The following is a 21,215-nucleotide window of genomic DNA, read 5'->3' as shown; positions in this document are numbered from 1 at the left end:
CATTGAATACTAAACTTAGGGCTTCATGCATGCTAAAAGAATGCCCTCCTCAGAGCCATATTCCAGCCCTTTTGATTTCACTTTGAGACAGGGTCTCCCTAAATCGCCCAGAATGCCCTCCAACGTGAGCTCCTTCTGCCTCAGCCTCCTGTGTAGCTGGGATTACAGGCATTACAGGCATAGCTTGGCCCAGGAACACTTTCCCAAGACCTACCCTGGATTCTCTTTTGGACAATACCATCTTACTTCTCTCTTTTAAAGATTTAAATGTGTGGAATGCCTAGGTAACAGTGTAGCCCGATAATCTTCTAGTCCATGCCCCTACTTTAAAGATGAACAGGCGGCAGCAGTATTCAACACTTGCTCAAGGTCATACATGCTGGGTTATTTTCTCCAAATTGCTCCAGTTTGTCTAATAATGAGCCACAAAATAAAAAACACGAGCTAAATTTTTTTTCCAACTTGCTCTAGTTTGCCTAATAAACCATAAAAGAAAGCCAGGCGTGGTGGAGCACACCTGTAATCCTAGTACTTTGTAGGCTGAGACAGGAGGATCACAGGTCGGAGGCCAGCAACTGAGCAAGACCCTGTCTCAAAATAAAAAATAAAAAGAGCCAGGCTTGGTGGTACAAGCTTGTAATCCCAGTACTTGGGAGGCTGAGACAGGAGGATCACAGATTTGCGGCCAGCCTCAGCTACTTAGTGAGGCCCTCCGCAACTTAGTGAGAGACCCCGTTTTCAAATAAAGAATAGGAAATAGGGCTTGGGGTGTAGCTTAGAGGTAGAATGCCCTAGAGTTCAATCTGTAGTACCGCAAAGGCCTCTGGGTTCAAACTCTAGCAAAACAAACAAACAAACAAACAAAACCCCCAAACACCCAAACCAAAGCAACAAAGTACACAAAAGAATAAGTGAAGCAGTAAACAGGCCATAGATCATGATCACTAAATAGATCATAGATCACATCTACTCCTGCCTGAGGGAGAAAAAGTAATGCGGTATGGTAGACATCAGGCCGGATACTTCAGAGAACTTTTCTTACTGGAAGTAGATATTGTTATGGTAGTATTAAAGAACAGAAGAGCTAGGCATGATGGCACACACCTGTGATTCAGCACTTGGGAAGCTGAGACAGCAGCCTCAGCAAATTAGTGAGGTTCCTATAAACTTAAGGAGACCCTGTTTCCAAATCAAAAAGGGCTGGGGAGGCAGAATGCCCCTGTGTTCCATCCCAAGCAACCCCCCCCACCCCCCTCACACACAGAAGAAACACTAGAGCATTCTCTCTCTCTCTCTCTCTCTCGTACTGGGGATTGAACCCAGGGACATTCTACCCCTGAGTTACACACCCTAACCACCTCCCCGCCCCCTTTTGTGATGGGGATTGAACCCAGGGATATTCTACCTCTCTTGAGCTACATCCTCAGCCCTACTTACTTTTTATTTTGAAACAGGGTCTCACTAAGTTGCAAAGGAGCTCACTAAGTAGCGGAGGCTGTCCTCGAACCTGTGATTTTCCTGTTTCAGCCTCCCAAGCACTGGCGTTACAGTTGTGCGCCACCACGCCCTGATTTCTTAAAGCTTGAAAAAATGACAAGGTGTTGTAGAAAAAGGTCAGCCCTTGCTTCTGAGCAGCAGAGCCGGCTTTTATATATAGTCTGCTTTGGTTTTTGTCTGATCTCTACAGACGTCACCAAGACCCAAGGTGCAATTTCACCAGTCAAGAGAAACCCAAGGATTGTAGAAAAGTTGATGATCCTCAGAGAGACCAAGCCCAGGTCACGACAGCCTTCCCAGCTTCAGTGCGAAGCTCCAGTAAGATGGTCTGTCCCCTTTTTGAATTATAAAACAAGGACAGTATTGGCATCTCTTCTTACAAGGGACCCAGGAAAGGCAGCTGTGTGCAGTTTTCATAAAGGCGAGAAGTGTCGTTTTAAGAGTTCTTCTACTGAACATCCCCAGTCTTGAAAGGCTTAAGTAGGAAATTCGGGGTAGCAGTGTCGGAGGCCGGCGGAAGCTGATCCACCTGGCTGCACTGGGCAGAGGCAGATCTAAGAGGTAGAGAGAGAATCAGATGAAAAGGGATCTGGAGAAGGCAGAATTCTCTCAGGGGTGCGGCCTGGGCCAGCTTCTCTGCTCGTTTTCAAGAGCCCCTGTAGGATGCAGAACACCGAGGCCGCCGGGGTGTGTGTGGGGGGCTAACCCACCCACCGCAAACAAAAGGCAGAGGCCGCCTCTCCAAGCTTTTCTCTCTGGATGAACGCTCGGCTTTACCTTTCAGGACCCACCTTCCCTCCTCGCGCACCCAATGAGGCCTGCCCGGAGGTGTTGACCTCTCCCAGGAAATGGACAGGTGCCGCCGGCCAATGATCAGAGCGGCGGCGGGCCAATGGGAGAGAGGAGAGAGCGCCGGCGGGACCTGGGCTTTGAGGCGCGCAGAGCCCGCAGGGGGGCGGGGCGGCGAGGGGAACCTGCGGGCCGCCGCGAGCCAATGGGAGGGCGAGAGGGCGGGGCGCACGCGAAGCCCCGCCCCCGGCCCGCAGCGCTGGGGCGGAGCCAGGCTCGCGTCAGGTGGTCCCGGGCGTGCGGGCGGCGCGGGGGGCGGAGCGGAGCGGAGAGGGGAGCGGCGGGCGGCGGGCACCGGCGGCGCGAGCAGGTACCGGCGGGGAGGTGGCCAGGCCGCCCCCGGGCGAGCGCGCAGGCGGGGACTCGGGCCGCCGCGCCCTGTGCCGCGGCGAGCGTCGGTGCGCGCCGCTCCGGTGGCCCCGCCGCCCGCCTGCCCGCCCGCCGGCTCTGCCCGCCCCGCCGGCCCCGGCCCTACCTGCGGCCGCCGTCGGGGGAGGGGTCCCCCAGCCCCGCGGAGCCGCATGAACAATAGGCGGCGGCGGCTCCTGCGGGCGGCGGCGGCCCCGCACCCTATGGATCGGCCGCTCCATGGAGCCCTCCAGTGCGCTTCTCGGCTGCCTGGCCAGCGCCGCCGCTGCCGCCCCGCCGGGGGAGGATGGGACCGGGGCCGCGGCCGAGGAGGAAGAGGAGGAGGAGGAGGAGGCGGCGGCCCCGGGCGAGCTGGGCTCCGACGCCCCGCTGCCCTACTGGACGGCCGTGTTCGAGTACGAGGCGGCGGGCGAGGACGAGCTGACCCTGCGGCTGGGCGACGTGGTGGAGGTGCTGTCCAAGGACTCGCAGGTGTCCGGCGACGAGGGCTGGTGGACCGGGCAGCTGAACCAGCGGGTGGGCATCTTTCCCAGCAACTACGTGACCCCGCGCAGCGCCTTCTCCAGCCGCTGCCAGCCCGGCGAGGACCCCAGTTGCTACCCGCCCATTCAGTGTAAGGCGAAGGCGGGGCCCGCGGGGAGGGAAGGATGGGGGTCTAAAGGTGGTCGACGGGGAGGGAGCCCTCCGCCGGGGCTGGGGTGGGGGCGCGGAGCGAGCCCGAGTGGAAAGACGGAGCCGGGTGTGGGTGGGTGCGCGCGCGCTCGGGGGCCGGGTCCTTAGTCGGCGCGAGGGATGAGGGATGAGCTGGAGATGCCGCGGGCCTGGCCGAGAAGTCAGGCGGCTGGGATTTTCACCTTCATCTGTCTGCCTCAGCAGCCGCTCCTGGGTTCCACGTCCCGAAGCCCCATCACGAGTCTTCCCACTTCCCGGTCCCTTCCCCTTCCTCCTTCCAACCCAAACCTGAAAGGATTTGGGGCACATTGGTGGCTGCCCTTAACCTTAGTCCCTGCATCGGAGACCTTGCCGACCTCTGGTACCCGCTGTCCCCGCCTCTTACGGATATTTGCCTAGGGAGATGGGGGTGTCTCCCGCTGGCTGGGCTGGCTCTCACGTCCCGGAAGCGTGTGTGAACTCTGGGCCGAAGTGCTTTTGAAATGTCGCGTTGATTTCTTGGATCCTAATCCTGTATCTCAGAAGTTAGACCTTAAGAGGCCCCCTGAATTACGTGCTAAGAAACGCGGGTGGGACAAGTGATTAAAACGGGACAACTCCGTCGTTCTCCCTAGAGAGTTTAGGAGCGCTAGCTAGGTACAGTGGCGAACTCCCAGCCCTCAGCAGCCAGGCTGTTGAAACAATCCATTTTCTGCTTTCTTCTCACCCTAGATCCTTGCCTATATTCTAAATTGGCCAAATCTCAGGGGGCCAAGCCCACAGTTCCCTCCCAGGGCCTTTTCTCCCAGTGTCCTGGTTTTCATCAATTTCCCAGGAGCCCCCTGCAATGAAATTTCCTTTGTTTTTCTCGGAGGAGTTAAGTCGCCATTGAAATCCCTTAATCAATTATACGTGGTCATTTTAGAACAAAGATGTAAATACCTCCTGGTACAGTTTACACTGTTTTGTACTGAGAATTTCCATAATTTCTTCCTTGTTAAGAGGTATTGTTTATGTGTATTTGTTACTGTTTATTTCTTGTTTTGTGTACTTAGCATCTTAGTTGATTAAAAACAGTCATTACCCAGGGCTAGCTTTGGATATTTAGTTTTAAAATTTCATCCACAGCGGTTAATCTTTCTTGTGCCATCACTTATTTTACCCAAGCACTGTGTTACTTTAAGGTGTGTTTTAAATATCAGCCCTTAAATATCAAAATCATAGCAGCCTCTTTGCTTTTCTGCTCTTTTTCTTTGGTGTTTTGACTGTCCAATTAATGTTCAAATTTTCTTTAGTTCTCTTTGTTTCTCAATTTATTTGTTTTTTGGTGGTACTGGGGGTGGAACCCAGAGGATTCCTACCTCCGAGCTATACTCCCAGACCTAGTTTATATTTTATTTGGAAACAGGGTCTCACTAAGTTGCTGAGAGCCTCACTAAGTAGCTGAGGCTGGCTTTGAACCTATGCGATCCTCCTGTCTCAGTCTCCCAAGCGCGGGGATTACAAGCGTGCGCCACCACGCCCGGCTCTTTGTTTCTCAATTTAAGACTACATATTTCTGTATTTTGATCTTCACGATGCCTGGAGGTAGCAAACTACCACTATTAAATTGTGTCTGGGTACTCCCATCTTTTTTACTCAGGGAGTGGTAAGATGAAGCCAAGCAAGGGTCCCAGCCTTGTGTTTGGAAGTATTGTTGAAGATGAACTTGGACATATTTTGGAAGACGTGAGTAGCCAGTCTGGCATGTTAGGAAACACAGTGTAGTTTTTAAATGTAAGTCAGATTTCTAGGTTTGTGGGTGAAGTGCTGTGGTTTCATTTTTAGAGACACCTAGTGTCACCTAATGTCATAGAGTAGAAGAGCTCCGTGAAGCAGCTGGTGAGCAGGAACTCAGGTGTTTCAGTATCAGAGCAGTCAGGAGGAAATGTGACTTAGGTGGAAAGAACCTCTCCACAGGAACCAGTCATGTCAGCAGTATGCTGCCTTAGGAGTGGGTCCCTAAATGTAAATCCCAGATGGGAGAAAGTAGGAAGTACCTTGTGCTTATTGGAAGAATAGGTTTGAAGAACATGGCATTGGAAAGTCTTGGTAAAAACTCTTATTTGGCCTCACTAGGAGTTATCTTGATTGGCATTAATTCTTGATAATCCCGAAACTTTAATTCCAGTCAAAAACTAATTAAGGAGCACCTGATGAATGATAAGCTCTGTTAAGTGCCAGAGGATTAAGAATTGATGAGATAAGGAGGCATTTAGAAGTTACACAAGGGAGATGGAGATGTAAATATAAAACTTCAGCACAGTGCTTTGATAAGGACAGGTGTGTCCCTGATCTGCTTCCTCTGTCCACCCACTGAGGCTCTGTTAGAAAGTAAAGGTGACTGGCAGACCTTGTCCCCAAAGATCCAGAATGAAATCCAGCCAGTGACAACTCTTCTCAAGGTAACCCTTTGAACTTCTCATCTGGGCCAAGTAGTATGACATTGCCTTCTAGATCATGAAAGAAAGACAAGAAGTCAAACAGTCATGTTCAGGGTTAGCTTGATAGTATTGTTGTTTTTTTTTTTGGGGGGGGGCCTGGGTATGGAACCCTGGGGGCATTCTACCTCCAAGCTACACCCCCAGAACTATTTTTTATTCTTTATTTTGAAACAGGTTCTCACTGAGTTGCAGAGGGCCTCACTAAGTAGCTGAAGCTGTCCGGGAACTGTGATCCTCCTGTCTCAGCCTCCCAAATGCTGGGATTACAAGCCTGAGCCATGCCCAGCTGATAGTATTTTTTTTAATAGTGAAAACTTTGTTTCAAACTTATTCAAAATAGGAGGGAAGTTACTGAACCTCTGTCAAAGAAATATGATAGTGATAGTATAAACTGTCTTACATTTATGCAGTGCTTTTAAAGGGTTTAAGTCTTTATGGACAATGAATAGAAATAACTAGCAACATGCTCATCTTTATTTTAGAAAAAGATTAAAAATGTTCAGTCTCAAATTTATAATCTTCGGGAATATAGTCCTAGGTATTCAAAAAAACCAAAAAAACGTACGGTGGTATACATGTACTTGGTTCCCAGTACTTGGAGGCTAAGACTGGAGGATTACAGGTTCAAGGCCAGTCTTAGCAACATAGCAAGACCCTATTTAAAAATAAAAATAGCCAGGTGTGGTGGTGCATGCTTGTAATCCCAGCATTCTTGATGGGAGGATTGAAGTTTGTGGACAGCCTCAACTACTTAGGCCCTTTGCAACTTAGTGAGACCCTGTTTTTTTTTAAAAAAAAAAGACTAATAAATAGGGCTGTGGGTGTAGCTCAGAAGTACAATGCCCCAGGATTTCATCCCCATACCACACACACACACACACACACACAAAAAAAAAAAAAAAAAAAAGCATTAGGGGTCATCTCGTTATCATGTGTGGGAGGAAGGAAGAGGGTGGGTATATGGAAAGAAATACAAGTCAGCCGGGCATGGTGGCGCACGCTTGTAATCCCCGCGCTTGGGAGGCAGAGACAGGAGGATCGCGCAGGTTTGAAGCCAGCCGCGCGTGCTGGCTTAGGAGACCCAGTTTCCAAATAAAAATGTAAAAATAGGTCTGGGAGTGTAGCCCGGAGGTAGAAGGGCTTCCAGGAACCCCAGTACCACCAAAAAAAAAAAAGAAATACAACAAGTCATGAATACAAGTATGTTTATATCACTTTGACTCTCACTATGATGTACAATTACATTGTATCCATAAAAGTATGTATATGTGTGTGTACACACACACACACACACACACACACACACACACACACACACTGGATATAGCTTAGAGGTAGAAAGGGGCTCAAGGTATAGCTTAGAGGTAAAATGCTCCTGGATTTAGTCCCTAGTACTGAAAAAAATTTTTTTCTCTTATAAGAGAATAGTATCTATTTTCAAATAGGGTATAAATTAAAGTCATTATTAATTTATACTTTTGTTTTTTATATCTGCTAGAAATAGAAGAATCAATTTTTGGGTGTACATAAGATTTTTATTTTTTGTTGAACTGGAGATTGGATCCAGGGGCTTTCTATCTCTGAGCTATACCTGCAGCTCCATTTTATTTTGAAACAGGGTTAATTAAGTTGCTGAGAGGCCTTGCTAAATTGCTGTGGCTGGCCTCAAACCTGCAATCCTCCTGTCTCAGTCTCCTCTCCCAAGTAGTAGGATTATAGATGTGTACCACCATGCCCATCTGTATGCACATAAGATTTTCAAATGATTGAGGCCAATATAATCTACTTGAACAAAACCCACTAGAATTTGCCTGTACATTCAGTTTGTATACATACAGATGAGAGGGAATAATGCCTTGACTCCAAAAATGAAATGAGTTGTTGTTTCTGATATTCCTGGAAGTATCTTTACATACAAAATGAAAAATGTGCTAAATGTAAGTTGACCTGATTTTTGCTTAAAACCATGTCTTGACTGGAGGTTGGGGAGAGGAGCCCACACACGTTTGCTGCAGTTGAAGGTCTAGTTCCTTAGTTCCTGTCCAAAGGGACATCTTAGCAGGGAAGGAAAAAGAATATCCCTCTCCCCCACCCTGAGTCCTGTCCTTTTTTGTGTTTGACAACTGAATTTTTGTTCTGTGCTTTTCTGGAAGGATGGACATAATAGTTCCTTAATTAAATAGGAAAAAAAAAACACGAGATTTTTATGTTCTATCCAAAGAAAAGTTATTGCTTCCCTTACCTGAAGAGGTTTCCTGTCTTTTGTGAAATACCTTTGGAAGAGTTGTCTTTTCAGAATCCTTGTCCCAAATTAGAGCTTTTGTACTCTTATGCATTTACATACATATTGAACACCTACTGTATGTTGACAGCTATACTTTGTACCAGAAGAAAGAAGAGAGAATATAAGAGAAGATGTAACAGTTGATTCTCTTCAAGGGAATCTGAAGACTCAATATAAAAAATAAGATTTGTTGAAGAGACTCTCAGCATATATTTCTCTAAGAAGTTTTCTAATCTCTCCTTTTGGGGGAAGGGATACTGAGGATTGAACCCAGGGGCATTCTGTCTCTGAGCTTCACTTCAGCCCTTTTTCTTTTTTCTTTTGAAACAGGGTCTCACTGAGTGGCTGAGGTTGGCCTCAAGTCTGGGATCCTCCTGTCTCAGCTTCCCAAGGAGTGGGATTACAGGTGTGCACCATCATGCCTGCTTCTAATCTCTCACTTAACATGGGCATATTTTTATCATTCAAATAGATGACATTAGACAAGAATTAGTAATCAGTCAGGATTCATTTTTAGGACTCAAAAACACTCAAGCTATATTAAGCAAGGGAGGGATTTAGCACAGGGAATTTGGTGCTCACAGAATTGTGGGAAGGGCTGGGAGAAGAGGCTGTCCGCTGGATCAATGGGAGGAACTCGTAGAACACTGCAGAACTGGCCTACCAGGCGATCTGCCATTTCTTCACTTGGGGAGGTGCAGAATCTGGGGCTGCCATTGAAGATGTTGACTTCTAGAACACTCTGTTGTATCTGCAACCTAGCAATTAGGCAATCACTTGGCCATGAACCATTTCCTCCCCTATCCACAGAGCCAGTGTCTGGACACTCGTATGCCATCGCAGACAGCCTTGCTTGCCAGAAAAAGCAGCAAGAGGATGGTCTCCACTTCATTTCTGCCTTGCAGGTCTTGCGCATTTAGCTGGCAGAATCTAATTTGCTTCTAGAACTCCAGCTGTAAGGGAGCCTGGGAAATGCAGTTTGTTAGCTTTCTGGCTGGCCTCTATTGCACTGAAAGGCGCAGTGGAAGAATTTTGGATTGGATGGTGTTTGCTAATCTGCAGTATCTGACACATCCTTTGTTCTTCAATAAAACTTCCAGATGAGGTGATATCTTTTCTGTGTGTGTGATGCTGGGAATCAAACTCCAGGCCTTGCCATTGCTGAGTACATGCTCTACCAGTGAACTACACCTCTAGCTGTGAGATAGTAACTTTTTTTTAAATGGTTGGAATATTTGAGGGTCAAAGTGGACTGTGCTTTTCGAATACCTAAAGACAGTTCATCTTTTTCTAAGAGTTTCCCTTGTGCAGACTGCCAGTGGCATTGCAAAATACAAATGAATATCAGCTCTAGATAGGATGAAAGTACTATAATTAAGCAGGAACAGATTTTTGAGCACCACTAGCATCTGAGTGGAGGGCGGGGGTGTTGTGGGGCTGGCCAAGTAAGGAAGGGAACAGTCAGTAGTAGGCAGTCCTTTCATTGATCTTGCCAAAAGTTCAGAAATAAATCTTTATTTATTTATTTTTTATTTTTTTATTTTTTTAGTAAAATGTGATTAAGTCTGGCATCGTGGAGCACCCTTATAATCCCAGCATTTGGGAGGCTGAGACAGGAGGATCGTGGTTCACGGACAGTTTCAGCTACTGCTTAGTGAGGCCCTTGGCAACTATTCCGTGAGACCTTTTTTCAAAATAAAGAATAAAAAATAGAGCTGGGGGTGTAGTTCAGAGGGTAGAATGCCCCTGGATTCTATCCCCAGTCCTGTCAAAATAAATAAATAAATAATAAAGAAAGAAAGAAAGAAAGAAAGAAAGAAAGAGTGATTATTCTCTGTGTTTGTTTCAGATGGCTCAGCTCCCTTTTCCAGATCTGAATTTGTTTTATTTCCTACTGAGGTAGTTTTGTTGTTTTATATTATTTCAATGATCTCTTGGCCACCTACTAAGTGTGTTGGCATGGTGAGTCCAGCGGTGAAACTGGCAGAATCTCAGCCCTGTGGATCTCACAATCCCGCAGGATGACAGGCATCAGAGAAGTAGTGAAATAATTATAACCTTGATGAGTCTTGCAAAATAAATATGGCTCCACAGGGTCCTGTGGAGGGCTTGACTTCATTTGGCCTGGGGCTCACATATCCTCTATGAAAATGATATTTGAGTTGAGACCTGAGGAATGAATCTGAATCAGCCAGATAAAGACAAGAAACAGAGCGCAGAGAATAGGGTTACATGAGAGAAGCACTTTGCTCAGATAGCACTTAGCAATGTATGTATCTAGCCCAAGATTTATAATCACTGGTAGCTATTATTATCTATCCATGAAAACCTTTCCAAACTGAGCTAAAGGTATAATCAAGTCCTTAGGTTCAAACTCTGGGTTTGGAGAGGAGAATGAGTGTTTGGGGTGATACTGAGAGCAGCAGGGATTGAGCTGGGGCCCCGGTGTCTGCTGGAGTCCGATGTCTCCTGGGAGATTTCTTTCCCATACATCTCAGTCACCAGGTCCTGGTAGAACCAAGTTTTGGAAGTCTCCCCCATTGACTTAGTTCTCCCCACATTCTCTGCTGCTGAGGGCCAGCAGGCCCGGGTCACTGCAGTGACCTCCCCAGTGGCTCTTTTCTGCTGCAGGTGTTCTGTCTTTCAGATTATATTTTACATGGCTGCCAGAGTTGCTGCCCCTTTCAAATCACAGGTTTAACAGCACTCCTCTTCTGAAAGATGTCCAACTCCTCCTTTACAGCCTGGAGTGCAAGCCTGTGAGAATGGCCTTACAAGCATTTCACTGCCTGGACCCTCTGTGGCATTTTGAGCCTCTTCTCCTGTCCCACTGCATGTGATCCTGACACACCAAACTTCCAGAAGCTCCTAATGTGTCTTGTCTTCTTGTGCCCCAGGCTCTTGCTCATCCTCCTCTCTGGATTGTCCTTCGTCCTGATCTCCTCTGTCGCCTGCCTAGATCCCAGCCACTCCCTCTTTAGGGCCCATTTAATTTCTTCTCTGAGGTTCCTTTTCCCCCATTCACCTTCTCACTCTCCATCCCCCCTGGAAGTTAGTTCATTCTACCAAAGTTCTCCTCACACTGTGGTGTGTTCATTGTGTGTCTGCCTGGGTAAGAGCTGTGTGCTTCTCACCTCCAAGTGATACTCCCAATATTCCCTTTAGTTGAAATGGTTGGTCTTGGTACAGGATTCTCCCTGGTTTTCCAAGTGGGATTTATGTCAATCAGTCAAGTCACTAAGGGTAGTGCAGTTTCTGCCCTTACCTTATTATAGGGAGACAGAAAAGCCCAGATTTGCTGCTTACCCATCTAGGTATATGGTGTGTTTAGGGTGTTTTTGACTTCTTCTTTTTTCTTCTTTCTCAGTGTTAGAGATTGATTTTGCGGAGCTAACCCTGGAAGAGATCATTGGTATTGGGGGCTTTGGGAAGGTCTACCGTGCTTTCTGGATTGGTGATGAGGTGGCTGTGAAGGCAGCTCGCCATGACCCTGATGAGGACATCAGCCAGACCATAGAGAATGTTCGCCAAGAGGCCAAGCTCTTCGCCATGCTGAAGCACCCCAACATCATCGCCCTGAGGGGCGTGTGTCTGAAGGAACCCAACCTCTGCTTGGTCATGGAATTTGCTCGTGGAGGACCTTTAAATAGAGTGTTATCTGGGAAGAGGATTCCCCCAGACATCCTGGTGAACTGGGCTGTGCAGATTGCCAGAGGGATGAACTACCTACATGATGAGGCAATCGTCCCCATCATCCACCGCGACCTTAAGTCCAGCAACAGTGAGTATGGAGGACTGGGCTGGGGGTGGAGGGCAGCTTGAGTAGGAGCAGGTTCCCAGGGGAACCGTGCTTAAAAACATTCCATCCTTGAGTGGGGATGTAGAAGTGGGTTTGGGAAGAGAGGAATGAGATTCATGCACCTGAGGGGTTTGGGATAATTTTGAGCTCATATTAGCAGACTAGGTTGGCAATGTATAATTTTGATATGCTTGCAAAAAACAATTTGTTTTTCCCACTTGAGGGAAGTGTGTATGTAAAAAAGGGGGGGTGGTTTCTTCTTCATGGAACAGCAAGTAAAGCAAACCTTTACCACCTGTTTGAATTTCTAACTAAATACCTCAACCTAAGATACCCAGTGGAGAAGGTCTATGGGAAGAGGAGGCACAGTGGTGCATGCTTGTAATGCCAGCTACTCCAGAGGCTGCAGCAGGAGAAACAGAAGTCCAAGGCCATCTGGGACAATTTAGAGAGACCCTGTTTCAAAATAAAAAATAAAAAAGAGCTGGGGATGTAGCTCAGTGGCAGAGCACTTGTGTAGCCGGAATAAGGCTCTGGGTTTGATTTCCAGTATAAAACACACACACACACACACACACACACACACACACACACACACACACACACACGAGCAGCAGCGGTTGTTTAAATTGTGAGCTAGTTCAGGTGGTGGTGAGCATGACTTGTCTGGTAGTGTATAGACCTGGTAGCCCAGGGGTGGTATTAATTAATTCCTAACTATGTAGTGTTTAATAGCAGGGAATTAGGAAGTAACTATTTATTAAACATAATCCATAAACTGGATAGTAAAGCAGGTGTTAGATATAATTAAGTAAGGAGTTGGCAGCGACTTCAGTCTTAGCCTGGGCTGGTCAGAGGACTGAGGAATATGCGTCATTTGTGGGTGTTCTGTGCTCCCTTTTGCCTGAACTGACTGTAGAGGCTGTGGTTGCTTCATGGTATAGGCTTAAGGTCACCTTGAGCATTCTGTTCCAGAGGGGAGGGCATTTGAGGTAAAGGACTTAGGGGGTGGCTTGGGCCCCAGGGACTTCACTCTTTTTGTATTCTTCAGTTCTAAGCCCAGAAATCCAGCAGACCTTGTTTTTGTTCTAAATACAGTTATTTTTCCATTGATGCTTTTGTTAATCTATTTACTTTTTAAATGTACTTTGAAATGTTGTAAGTAGTATTTGTTGTAGGAAATTAGAAAGTACAGATAAACAAAAAGAAGAGAAAGCTAACCCATAGTGTTTCTTTAAGCCAGGTGTAGTTTCTTTAAGCTGGGCACATGCTTGTAATCCCAACATTTGGGAGGCTGAGACAGGAGGATTATGGTTCGCTGATAGCCTCAGCTCCTTAGTGAGGCTCTTTGCAACTCAGTGAGACCCTGTTTCAAAATAAAGAATAAAAAATAGGGCTGGGAGTATGGCTTGAAGGTAGAATGCCCCTGGGTTCCATCCCCAGTACTGCAAAAAAAAAAAAAAAAGTATTTCTTTAGAACAACTATTACCTGTGGCATTTCCTTCCAGACAGTTTCAGCATGCATGTGCATGCGTGTGTGTGTGTGTGTTTGTGTGTGTTTGTGTGTGTGTGTGTGTGTGTGTGTGTGTGTGTGTTATTTATATGCTCAGCTCTAGTTTACTTTAAAATAGCCTTTAAGCTGAGCATAATGGCACACATCTGTAATCCCAGTATTTGGGAGGCTGAGGACAGAAGGATGGCAGATTTGGGGCCAGCTTCATGCAACTTAGCCAGAGCCCGAGCAACTTAGTGAGATTCTGTTCCAAAATTAGATAGGTCTGGGGGTATACCTGGGAGGTGGAATGCCCTGAGCTCAATCTCTGGTACTCCCTCACAAAATAGCTTTTATTACTTTGTGTGTGTGTGTGTGTGTGTGTGTGTGTGTGTGTGTGTGTGTGTGTGACTGGAGATTGAACCCAGGGACATTCTATCTCTGAGCTACACCCTCAGCCCTATTTTATTTTGAAACAGGATCTCACTGGGTTGAGGAAGGTCTCACTATTTGCTGAGGCTGTCCTTGAACCTATGATCCTCCTGTCTCAGCCTCCCAAGTTCCCAAGTACTGGCATTAAAAGTGTGTGCCACCATATACAGCTTACTTTTATCTCTTCTACACGTACCTTTCACATTTTAAGCATAGCAAAATTCCTTTTTGCAAGAGTGTGGGGTATTAGATATGTATTTTAGCTATGATGCATGTGAAGGCTTTAAGCTATATAAGATAAAGTCTGTTTTCTTTATTCCCCTTTGTCATTATTTTCTCTCTTTATCATGTGAGTACTCTCATCCCTCCTCCAAAGTGTTATTCTTTAAATGTATTAAATAAATTCAACCTCTCGGTGCCCTTTTCAAAGTACTTTCAACCTAGCGATTGCTTTGAATGATGGGGTAAGAAGCAACAGATGTGTTTGTAGAAAATGTGCTATAGAAGCTGAATTTTCTTTCTTTCTTTTTTCTTATATCATTTTCATGCTGGGAGAACTAGGTAAAGTGCTATAATGTTACATAATTGAGCCCATTTAGAAGGCTGGGCTAGGATAATAGAACTGCAAAAGTTTGTAATTTCCTTAATGAAATTTTAAATTTGAGCATAATTTCAAGCTAGACATGTAAGGTTTTTACCTCTTATGAGATTTGTGTTTGGGAATCTAGGCTCCTGTGAAGAAAAGCTGCTTTGCCTATGTGGTTTATAGGAGAGGCCAGGAGACTTGAGTGTCATTCTGTTGTACAGGAGACAATGCTCTGGTCCCTTCTTTATCCTTAAGTGCATTTTGAGTGATAGTGTGTGTGGCAGGAGTGGATTTCCACATAAGGTAGAATTTTAAAGGACCATGTCAAGATGTGGCCAGACAGGTGCATAGTACGTTGGACTGTATGGTTGGAGCTGATGCAGATGCTGGCTGTAAATCTCAGATGTGATTTGGGGTAGCTCCTTCCTCGAAATCTGTGGGTGAGTGTTTGCCTGGGATTGTGTACCTAGAGTGAACCTCAGTGTCACCATTCTTATTCCAGTGTACTGTTTGCATGATTTGGAGATCATTTTGGAAGTGCTATGCCATTTCTTTTGCCCACTACTTCCAGTTTGGGAGCCATAACTTCTTTGTACTTACACTTGGGGACACTGTCCTGCCTCTCTTGGTTTATTATTAGGAGTCCCAAAGAGCTGGATTTTGGTCACTGCCATTTGAGGGCAAAAATACAAGAAACTGTCTTATCCAACGAGAGAGAGAGAGAGAGAGAGAGAGAAAGAATGAGAATGAATGAGTGTGTGAGAGTGCGTGCTTATGTGTTTGCGAGCCTATGTGCAGGGTTTAACTTGGGGCATTCCACCTCTTAGCTATATCTCCCAGCCCTATTTTATTTTGAAATAGGGTCTCTTGTTGGGCATGGTGGTACACACTTATAATCCCAGCATTTGGGAGACTGAGACAGGAGAATCTCGGTTCAAGGACAGCCTTAGCTACTTGGTGAGATCCTCTGCAACTCAGTGAGACCCTTTTTGAAAATAAAGAATAAAACATAGAGCTGGGGGTGTAGCTCAAAGGTAGAATGCCCCTGGGTCCCATCCCCAGTACCTCAAAAAAGAAAAAATAGGGTCTCACTAAATTACTGGTGCATGTTGTCCTCAAACTTGCAATCCCACTATCTCAGCCTACCTTGTACTGGGATTACAAGGCGTGCACCACCATGACCCGTTGGTGGTTGACTTTGAGCTAGTAGAGAAGAGTATAGATATATGGGGGCTGTCTTTCTGAGAAAGAAAAAGTAGTTGGTAATAAACATCTTGCTGTTACAAAGTCATGGCAAAGAGTGATTTGTGAAAATGTCTTATTATCCCGATTACCTACTTAAAACAGTCATTTGCTCTTTACTAGCAGCAAAACATGTATAGCACATGACATCCTTTCCTGATAAACGAGGTGTAGGGCTGGGGATGTAGTTCAGGGGCAGGAATGCTTGCCCACTGTGTGTGAGGCCCCACATTTGATCCCTAGCACTGCCCAAAGAAGTGTATGTTTAGTTACCTCTGAAAAGAAGTCTGGGGGATTTTTAGGATGGCTTCTTGCCTTGCATCTTCTCTATTGCTTTTAGGATCAAGATGGCATTGGAGAGGCAGTTATTTGATACAAAAAAGCCTGAAAGAAGAGCAAAGGAAGAAGCACAGAGAAAGGTTCTCCTAGTGGCTGAATCAGAGGTCCAGTACAACTTACCTGCGGGTATTAATCGACCAGAACAATGCCATGTATGTAGGTGTGACTAGCATCAGAGGAGGTGGGATATCCCCAGTAATAATCAGGCCCATTACCAAGGGTGAGCACTAGTAGTGGAGGAAACAGCCAGCAGTCTTGTCATGGAATTTTTTTTTTCCAGTATTAGGGACTGAACCCAGGACTTTATGCATACTAAATAAGCACTCTACCTTTTAGCTATATCCCACTCCTTTTTATTTTATTTTGAGACAGTCTCATCGAGTTGCTGAGGCTGGCCTCGAACTTGAGATTCTCCTGCCTCAGCCTCTTGAGGAGCTAGAATTACAGGCGTGCCTCACCAAACCTGGTTTTGCCACAGAATCTTTTTTCTTTTGTATGAGGTGTTAAAGTCAGGGGCATTCTACCTCTGAACTACATCCTTAATCCTTTTAATTTACTTGTTTCTTTTTGTTTTGAAATAGGGTCTTGCTAGATTACTGAGGGTGTCACTGAGTTTCAGGGCCTGGCTTGAACCTATGATCCTCCTGTCTTAGCCTCCCAATGCCTTAACTGTCTTGGGATTTTAATGTAGGACATGCATTGGGAAAAACTGTTTCCTCAGATTTATTTATTTATTTAGTGGGACTAGGGATTGCACCTAGAGGCATTCTATCTCTGAACTACATTCCAGCCCTGTTTTATTTTTTGTTTTGAAACAGGGTGTCACAAGGTTGCTCAGAGTCTTGCTAATTTGCTGAAGTTGGTCTTGAACCTTCAATCCTCTTGTCTCAGCCACCCCCGAATACTGAGATTACAGGCATGCAGCATCATGTCCGGCTGATATTTAAGTGTTAAACCATTTCTTCCAATATTTAAATTTAAATCAGACAGCCAGTCAAGTTTAGTCAGGGTCTGGGCCATACTGCTCAGACGCCTGATCTAACTAATGGCTTATACTGCTTTACTACATGGCATCATTAATTTAAACACATTATCTTAAAGTACTTGTTAAAAGTTACTCGCTCTGAACATGGACTTATGTCTTCCTGCTCTATCAAATTGAGGAAACCATTTATTTGATTGTTAGTAAAAGTATTGGTGAAAGATGACCTTTTAGTGGAAAGATTGTCCTTTTGGGGTTAGTATGTAGGTTTTGGGTATGTGTAGTAGGCGGCTTAACATGAAGGCATTTATCAGAATAGCAGGTTAATATTTTCTTTGAAAGTTAAGGTAGAACTAGTTATGGTGGTACGGACCTATAATCCCAGTACTTGGGAGGCTGAGATGGGAGGATCGTAGGTTCAAAGCCAGCCTCAGCAACTTAGGCCCTCTGCAATTAGTGAAACCCTGTTTTAAATAAAATAAAAAGGGCTGGAGGTGTAGCCCAGACTTAAAATGCCCCTGGGTTCCATCCCCAATACCTCCCCCCCCACACACACACACACAAAGTTTGAGCCAGGTGCAGTGGCATACATCCATAATTCTAGTACTTGGGAGGCTGAGACAAGAGGATTGTAAATTCAAGGCCAGGAAGGTGGTGGCAGCGACAGCTGGCAGCAGCCAAATAGGACATGTATTCCTCTGAGAAACCCCAGACAACAGGTTTTGGTTTAATATCTGATTGGAACAACATACAGAAACATTTCCAGCCATGAATTCCTACCTAAAATATAAGAGAAAAGAGACGGACAAAGATGGTGGCGGCAGGGGTGGTGGTGGTGGCCAATATTCAGGAGAGGCAGACAGATCTAACCCAACCTGCCTTGAACTATTGGAGAAATCTCCTCCAAAATAGACTGCTCCTGCCCCCCCCCCCCACGCCCAGGAATTCTGGACAACATACTATGTAAGAAAAATGCTTGGGAGGAGGGCCAAGATGGCAGCGGTGGTGGCGGTGGCTGTGGAGGATAGTATTTGGGATAGGCAGACAAATTCAATCTAATCCACCCTGAACTTTTGAGGAAATCTCCCTGAAAGTAGACTGCACCTGCCCCACATGCTCAGGAACTCTGGACAACATACTATGTAAGAAAAAGGTTCAGGGCACGTCAGAGGGAGCCCCGCATAGCCGGGTCGGTTGGCGAGCTGCATGTCCCGGGAGACAAAGGTGATCCTGGCTGCTGTGCTCCTCTGCGCAGCCCTGGGGGCTGGGATGCGCTCAGAGCAGCAGAACCCGCTCTCTGTGGTGAAGCTGTGGGCCTCCGCTCTTACCTGGGAGACAAAACCCATCGCTGCTAAGTACTCGGGCCCCCAACTGCTACAAAAGACACGTATTGTTTTCTTTTATTAAAAAATATTGATGATGGAGGAAGATGGCGGTGGCTGCTGCTGCAGCAGTGACCACAGCCACAGCGGTGACGGTTGGCAGTGGCTGAATAGGACATGCATTCCTCTGAGAAACCCTGGACAACAGATTGTGGTTTAATAGCTGATTGGGACAACATATAGAGACATTTCTACTCATGAATTCCTATCTGAAATATAGGAGAGAGTGGAAAATGGTGGAATTAGAGGAAAGACAGCAGCGTGGTGCCCACCACTGCAAGAAAAGTGATTTTTGGAGGGACATCCCAGAAGAGATCAGAAAGTAGACTGCTCCTGCCACACATGCACAAGAATCAAGAATTCTTTTTTTTTTTTTTTTTTTTGGTGGTGGTACTGGGGTTCTTGGAAGCCCTTCTACCTCCAGGCTACACTCCTAGACCTATTTTATAATTTTTATTTGGAAACAGGGTCTCTTAAGCCAGCGTGGCTGGCTTCGAACCTGCGCAATCCTCCTGTCTCCACCTCCCAAGCGTGGGGATTACAAGCGTGCGCCACCTCGCCTGGCTGCACAGGAATTCTTAACATACTCTAGGAGAGACTAAGAAGGCGGTGGCAGCAGCCAGTATTCAGGAGAGGCAAACAGATCCAATCAAATCTACTTTGAATTTTTGAAGAAATCTCCCCAAAAGTAGACTTCGCCTGTCCCACATGCTGAGGAACTCTGGACAACATACTACCTGAGAAAAAGTTTCACAAAGATGGACCAAGATGGCGGCAGCAAGTATTTAGGAGAGGCAGACAGATCCATCCAGTCCACCTTGAAATTTTGAGGAAATATATCCAAAAGTAGACTTCCCCTGCCCCACATGCTCAGGAATTCTGGACAACATACTGTGTAAGAAAAATGTCTGGGGCGAGTTGGAGGGAGCCCCGCCCGTATGGCCAGGCTGGCTCACTGTGCCAGGCTTCCCAGGAGACCTCAGTGCTCGTGGCCACCATGCTCCTCTGCACTGCGCTAGGGGCCAGGGTGTGCTTGGAGCAGTGGATCCCACCCTCCATGGTGAGGCTGTGGGCCTTCACTTTCGGTGGGGAGATAAAATCCATTGCTGCTAGGGAATCGGGCTCCCAGCTTCTGCAAATGACATGTGCTGTTTTCTCTTACTTAAAAAAAAATATTGAAGGAAAAACGAGAACTTCTGTAGACACCTGCCCACGTTGGCGGGGACCAGAGCCTTCCGTGCAGCAAACTGGGTCTGGAGCTGGAGAGCCGGATCTGGAGCCAGTGAGGCCAGGCTTGGAGCCTGCGTGGGGCAAGGCTGGTTCTGGAGCCATTGAGGCCGGGTCCAGAGCCTGTCACATGGCAGGACTGGGACCGGGGCCTGCTCCACAGCAAAGGGCCAGCGGGTCCCTGCAACCATGCGCTCAGGAAGCACTAGAAGCTGCTGCTGCCTCACCTCATCTCTCAGCAGATTCCCAGATACAAGTGACCTCTGTTTAAGAAAATGGTTGTGAGTGGATCATCTTGTCAAAGTTACTCACCTTCTGGCTTTCAGGATTTCAGTAAGTGGGAGTCAGTGTGGAAATTAAAAGAAGGACTTCCAAGGAAGAAAGGAACTGTAATTGATCGGATGTGAAGAAATAGAAGCTCTAATACACTGTTAGTGGGACTGCAAGTTGGTGCAACCACTTTGGAAAATAGTATGGAAGATCCTCAGAAGAAGGAAAACGAACTTACCATATGATCCAGCAATACCACCTCTGGGTATCTACCAAAAAGAATGAAAACCAAAATACCAAAGTAAAGCATAAGCAACCATGTTCATAGTTGCACAGTTTGACATTGCCATACTGTGGAACCAGCCAAGATGTCCTTCAATGGATGAGTGGATTTCAAGACTATGGATTGTGTACACAATGGAATTTTGCCCAGCCATAAGGGAGAACAAAATTATGGCATTTACAGTGAAATGTCACAATAAATAAGAAATCAGATGCTTTTCTTAATGTGCAAAAACTAGGGAGAAATGGGTAACAGGAGGAACTCTAGATGAAGAAGGGATCCTATAGAGGAGCAATGAAGGTGACATATCTGAGGGGATGGGAGGGGGAAGAGGGAGCCTCTTTAAAGCACATGGTGTACTTAGACACAGCAAAGTCAGTCAGGATGTTAAGCATGGGTAGGAGAGAGAGGGAGGGAAGGGGTTAGGAATTGGGTGATGTGTTCATGTATATCTCCACAAGTTCTTTATCCCATTAAGATGTATGACTCCAATGCGCCAATAAAAAATTATTAAAAAATAAATTCAAGGCCAGTCTCAGCAACTTAGTGAGACCCTGTTTTGAAAAATAAAAAATAAAAAGGGCTGCCAGGCATGGTGGCACATGCCTATAATCCCAGTACTTGGGAGGTGGAGACAGGAAGAGTGCAGGTTTGAGGATAGCCTTAGTAATGTAGCAAGGCTTTCAGCAATCTAGCTCAGAGGTAGAATGCTTCTGGATTCAGTCCCCAGTACCCCCCCCCCCCCACACACACACGGTTGGGAGTGTAGCTCAGTGGCAGTGGCAGAGTGACCTTGGATTCAATTTCTATTACCAAAAAAAAAAAAAAAAGTTAAATGAGTAGGGCTGGGGATTTGGCTCAGTGGTAGAATGCTTGCCTAGCATTCATAATGCCCTAGGTTCAGTCCCCAGCACTGTCAAAAGAAAAAAGTTAAATTAGTAAAAATGAGGTAATATGAGAAACTTTGGAAAATGTAAAGCCTTACCAAAGGGAAGGGAATGTTACTGCTTTTATGTTTGTATTTATTTATTTATTTATTTATTTATTT

General features: G+C 46.1%; 1 protein-coding gene across 2 annotated transcripts in view; it reads left to right on the top strand.

The window, feature by feature from the left end:
- Window positions 1-2,934: 2,934 nt before the first annotated feature.
- Window positions 2,935-21,215, top strand: part of MAP3K9 (mitogen-activated protein kinase kinase kinase 9) — a gene marked incomplete at both ends in the record, with an annotated part of 76,973 nt that continues 58,692 nt past the window's right edge. For both annotated transcript variants that reach the window (XM_080707324.1, XM_080707323.1), the window contains 2 exons: window positions 2,935-3,328; window positions 11,501-11,914. In XM_080707324.1, the coding sequence (XP_080563450.1) occupies window positions 2,935-3,328; window positions 11,501-11,914 (808 nt within the window). The remainder of the gene's footprint in view (window positions 3,329-11,500; window positions 11,915-21,215) is intronic.

This window comes from Muscardinus avellanarius, assembly GCF_963383645.1.
Source record: "Muscardinus avellanarius genome assembly, chromosome: 12".
In the NCBI taxonomy this organism is placed as follows: Eukaryota; Metazoa; Chordata; class Mammalia; order Rodentia; family Gliridae; genus Muscardinus; species Muscardinus avellanarius.
This window is presented reverse-complemented; position numbering and strand designations above follow the sequence as displayed.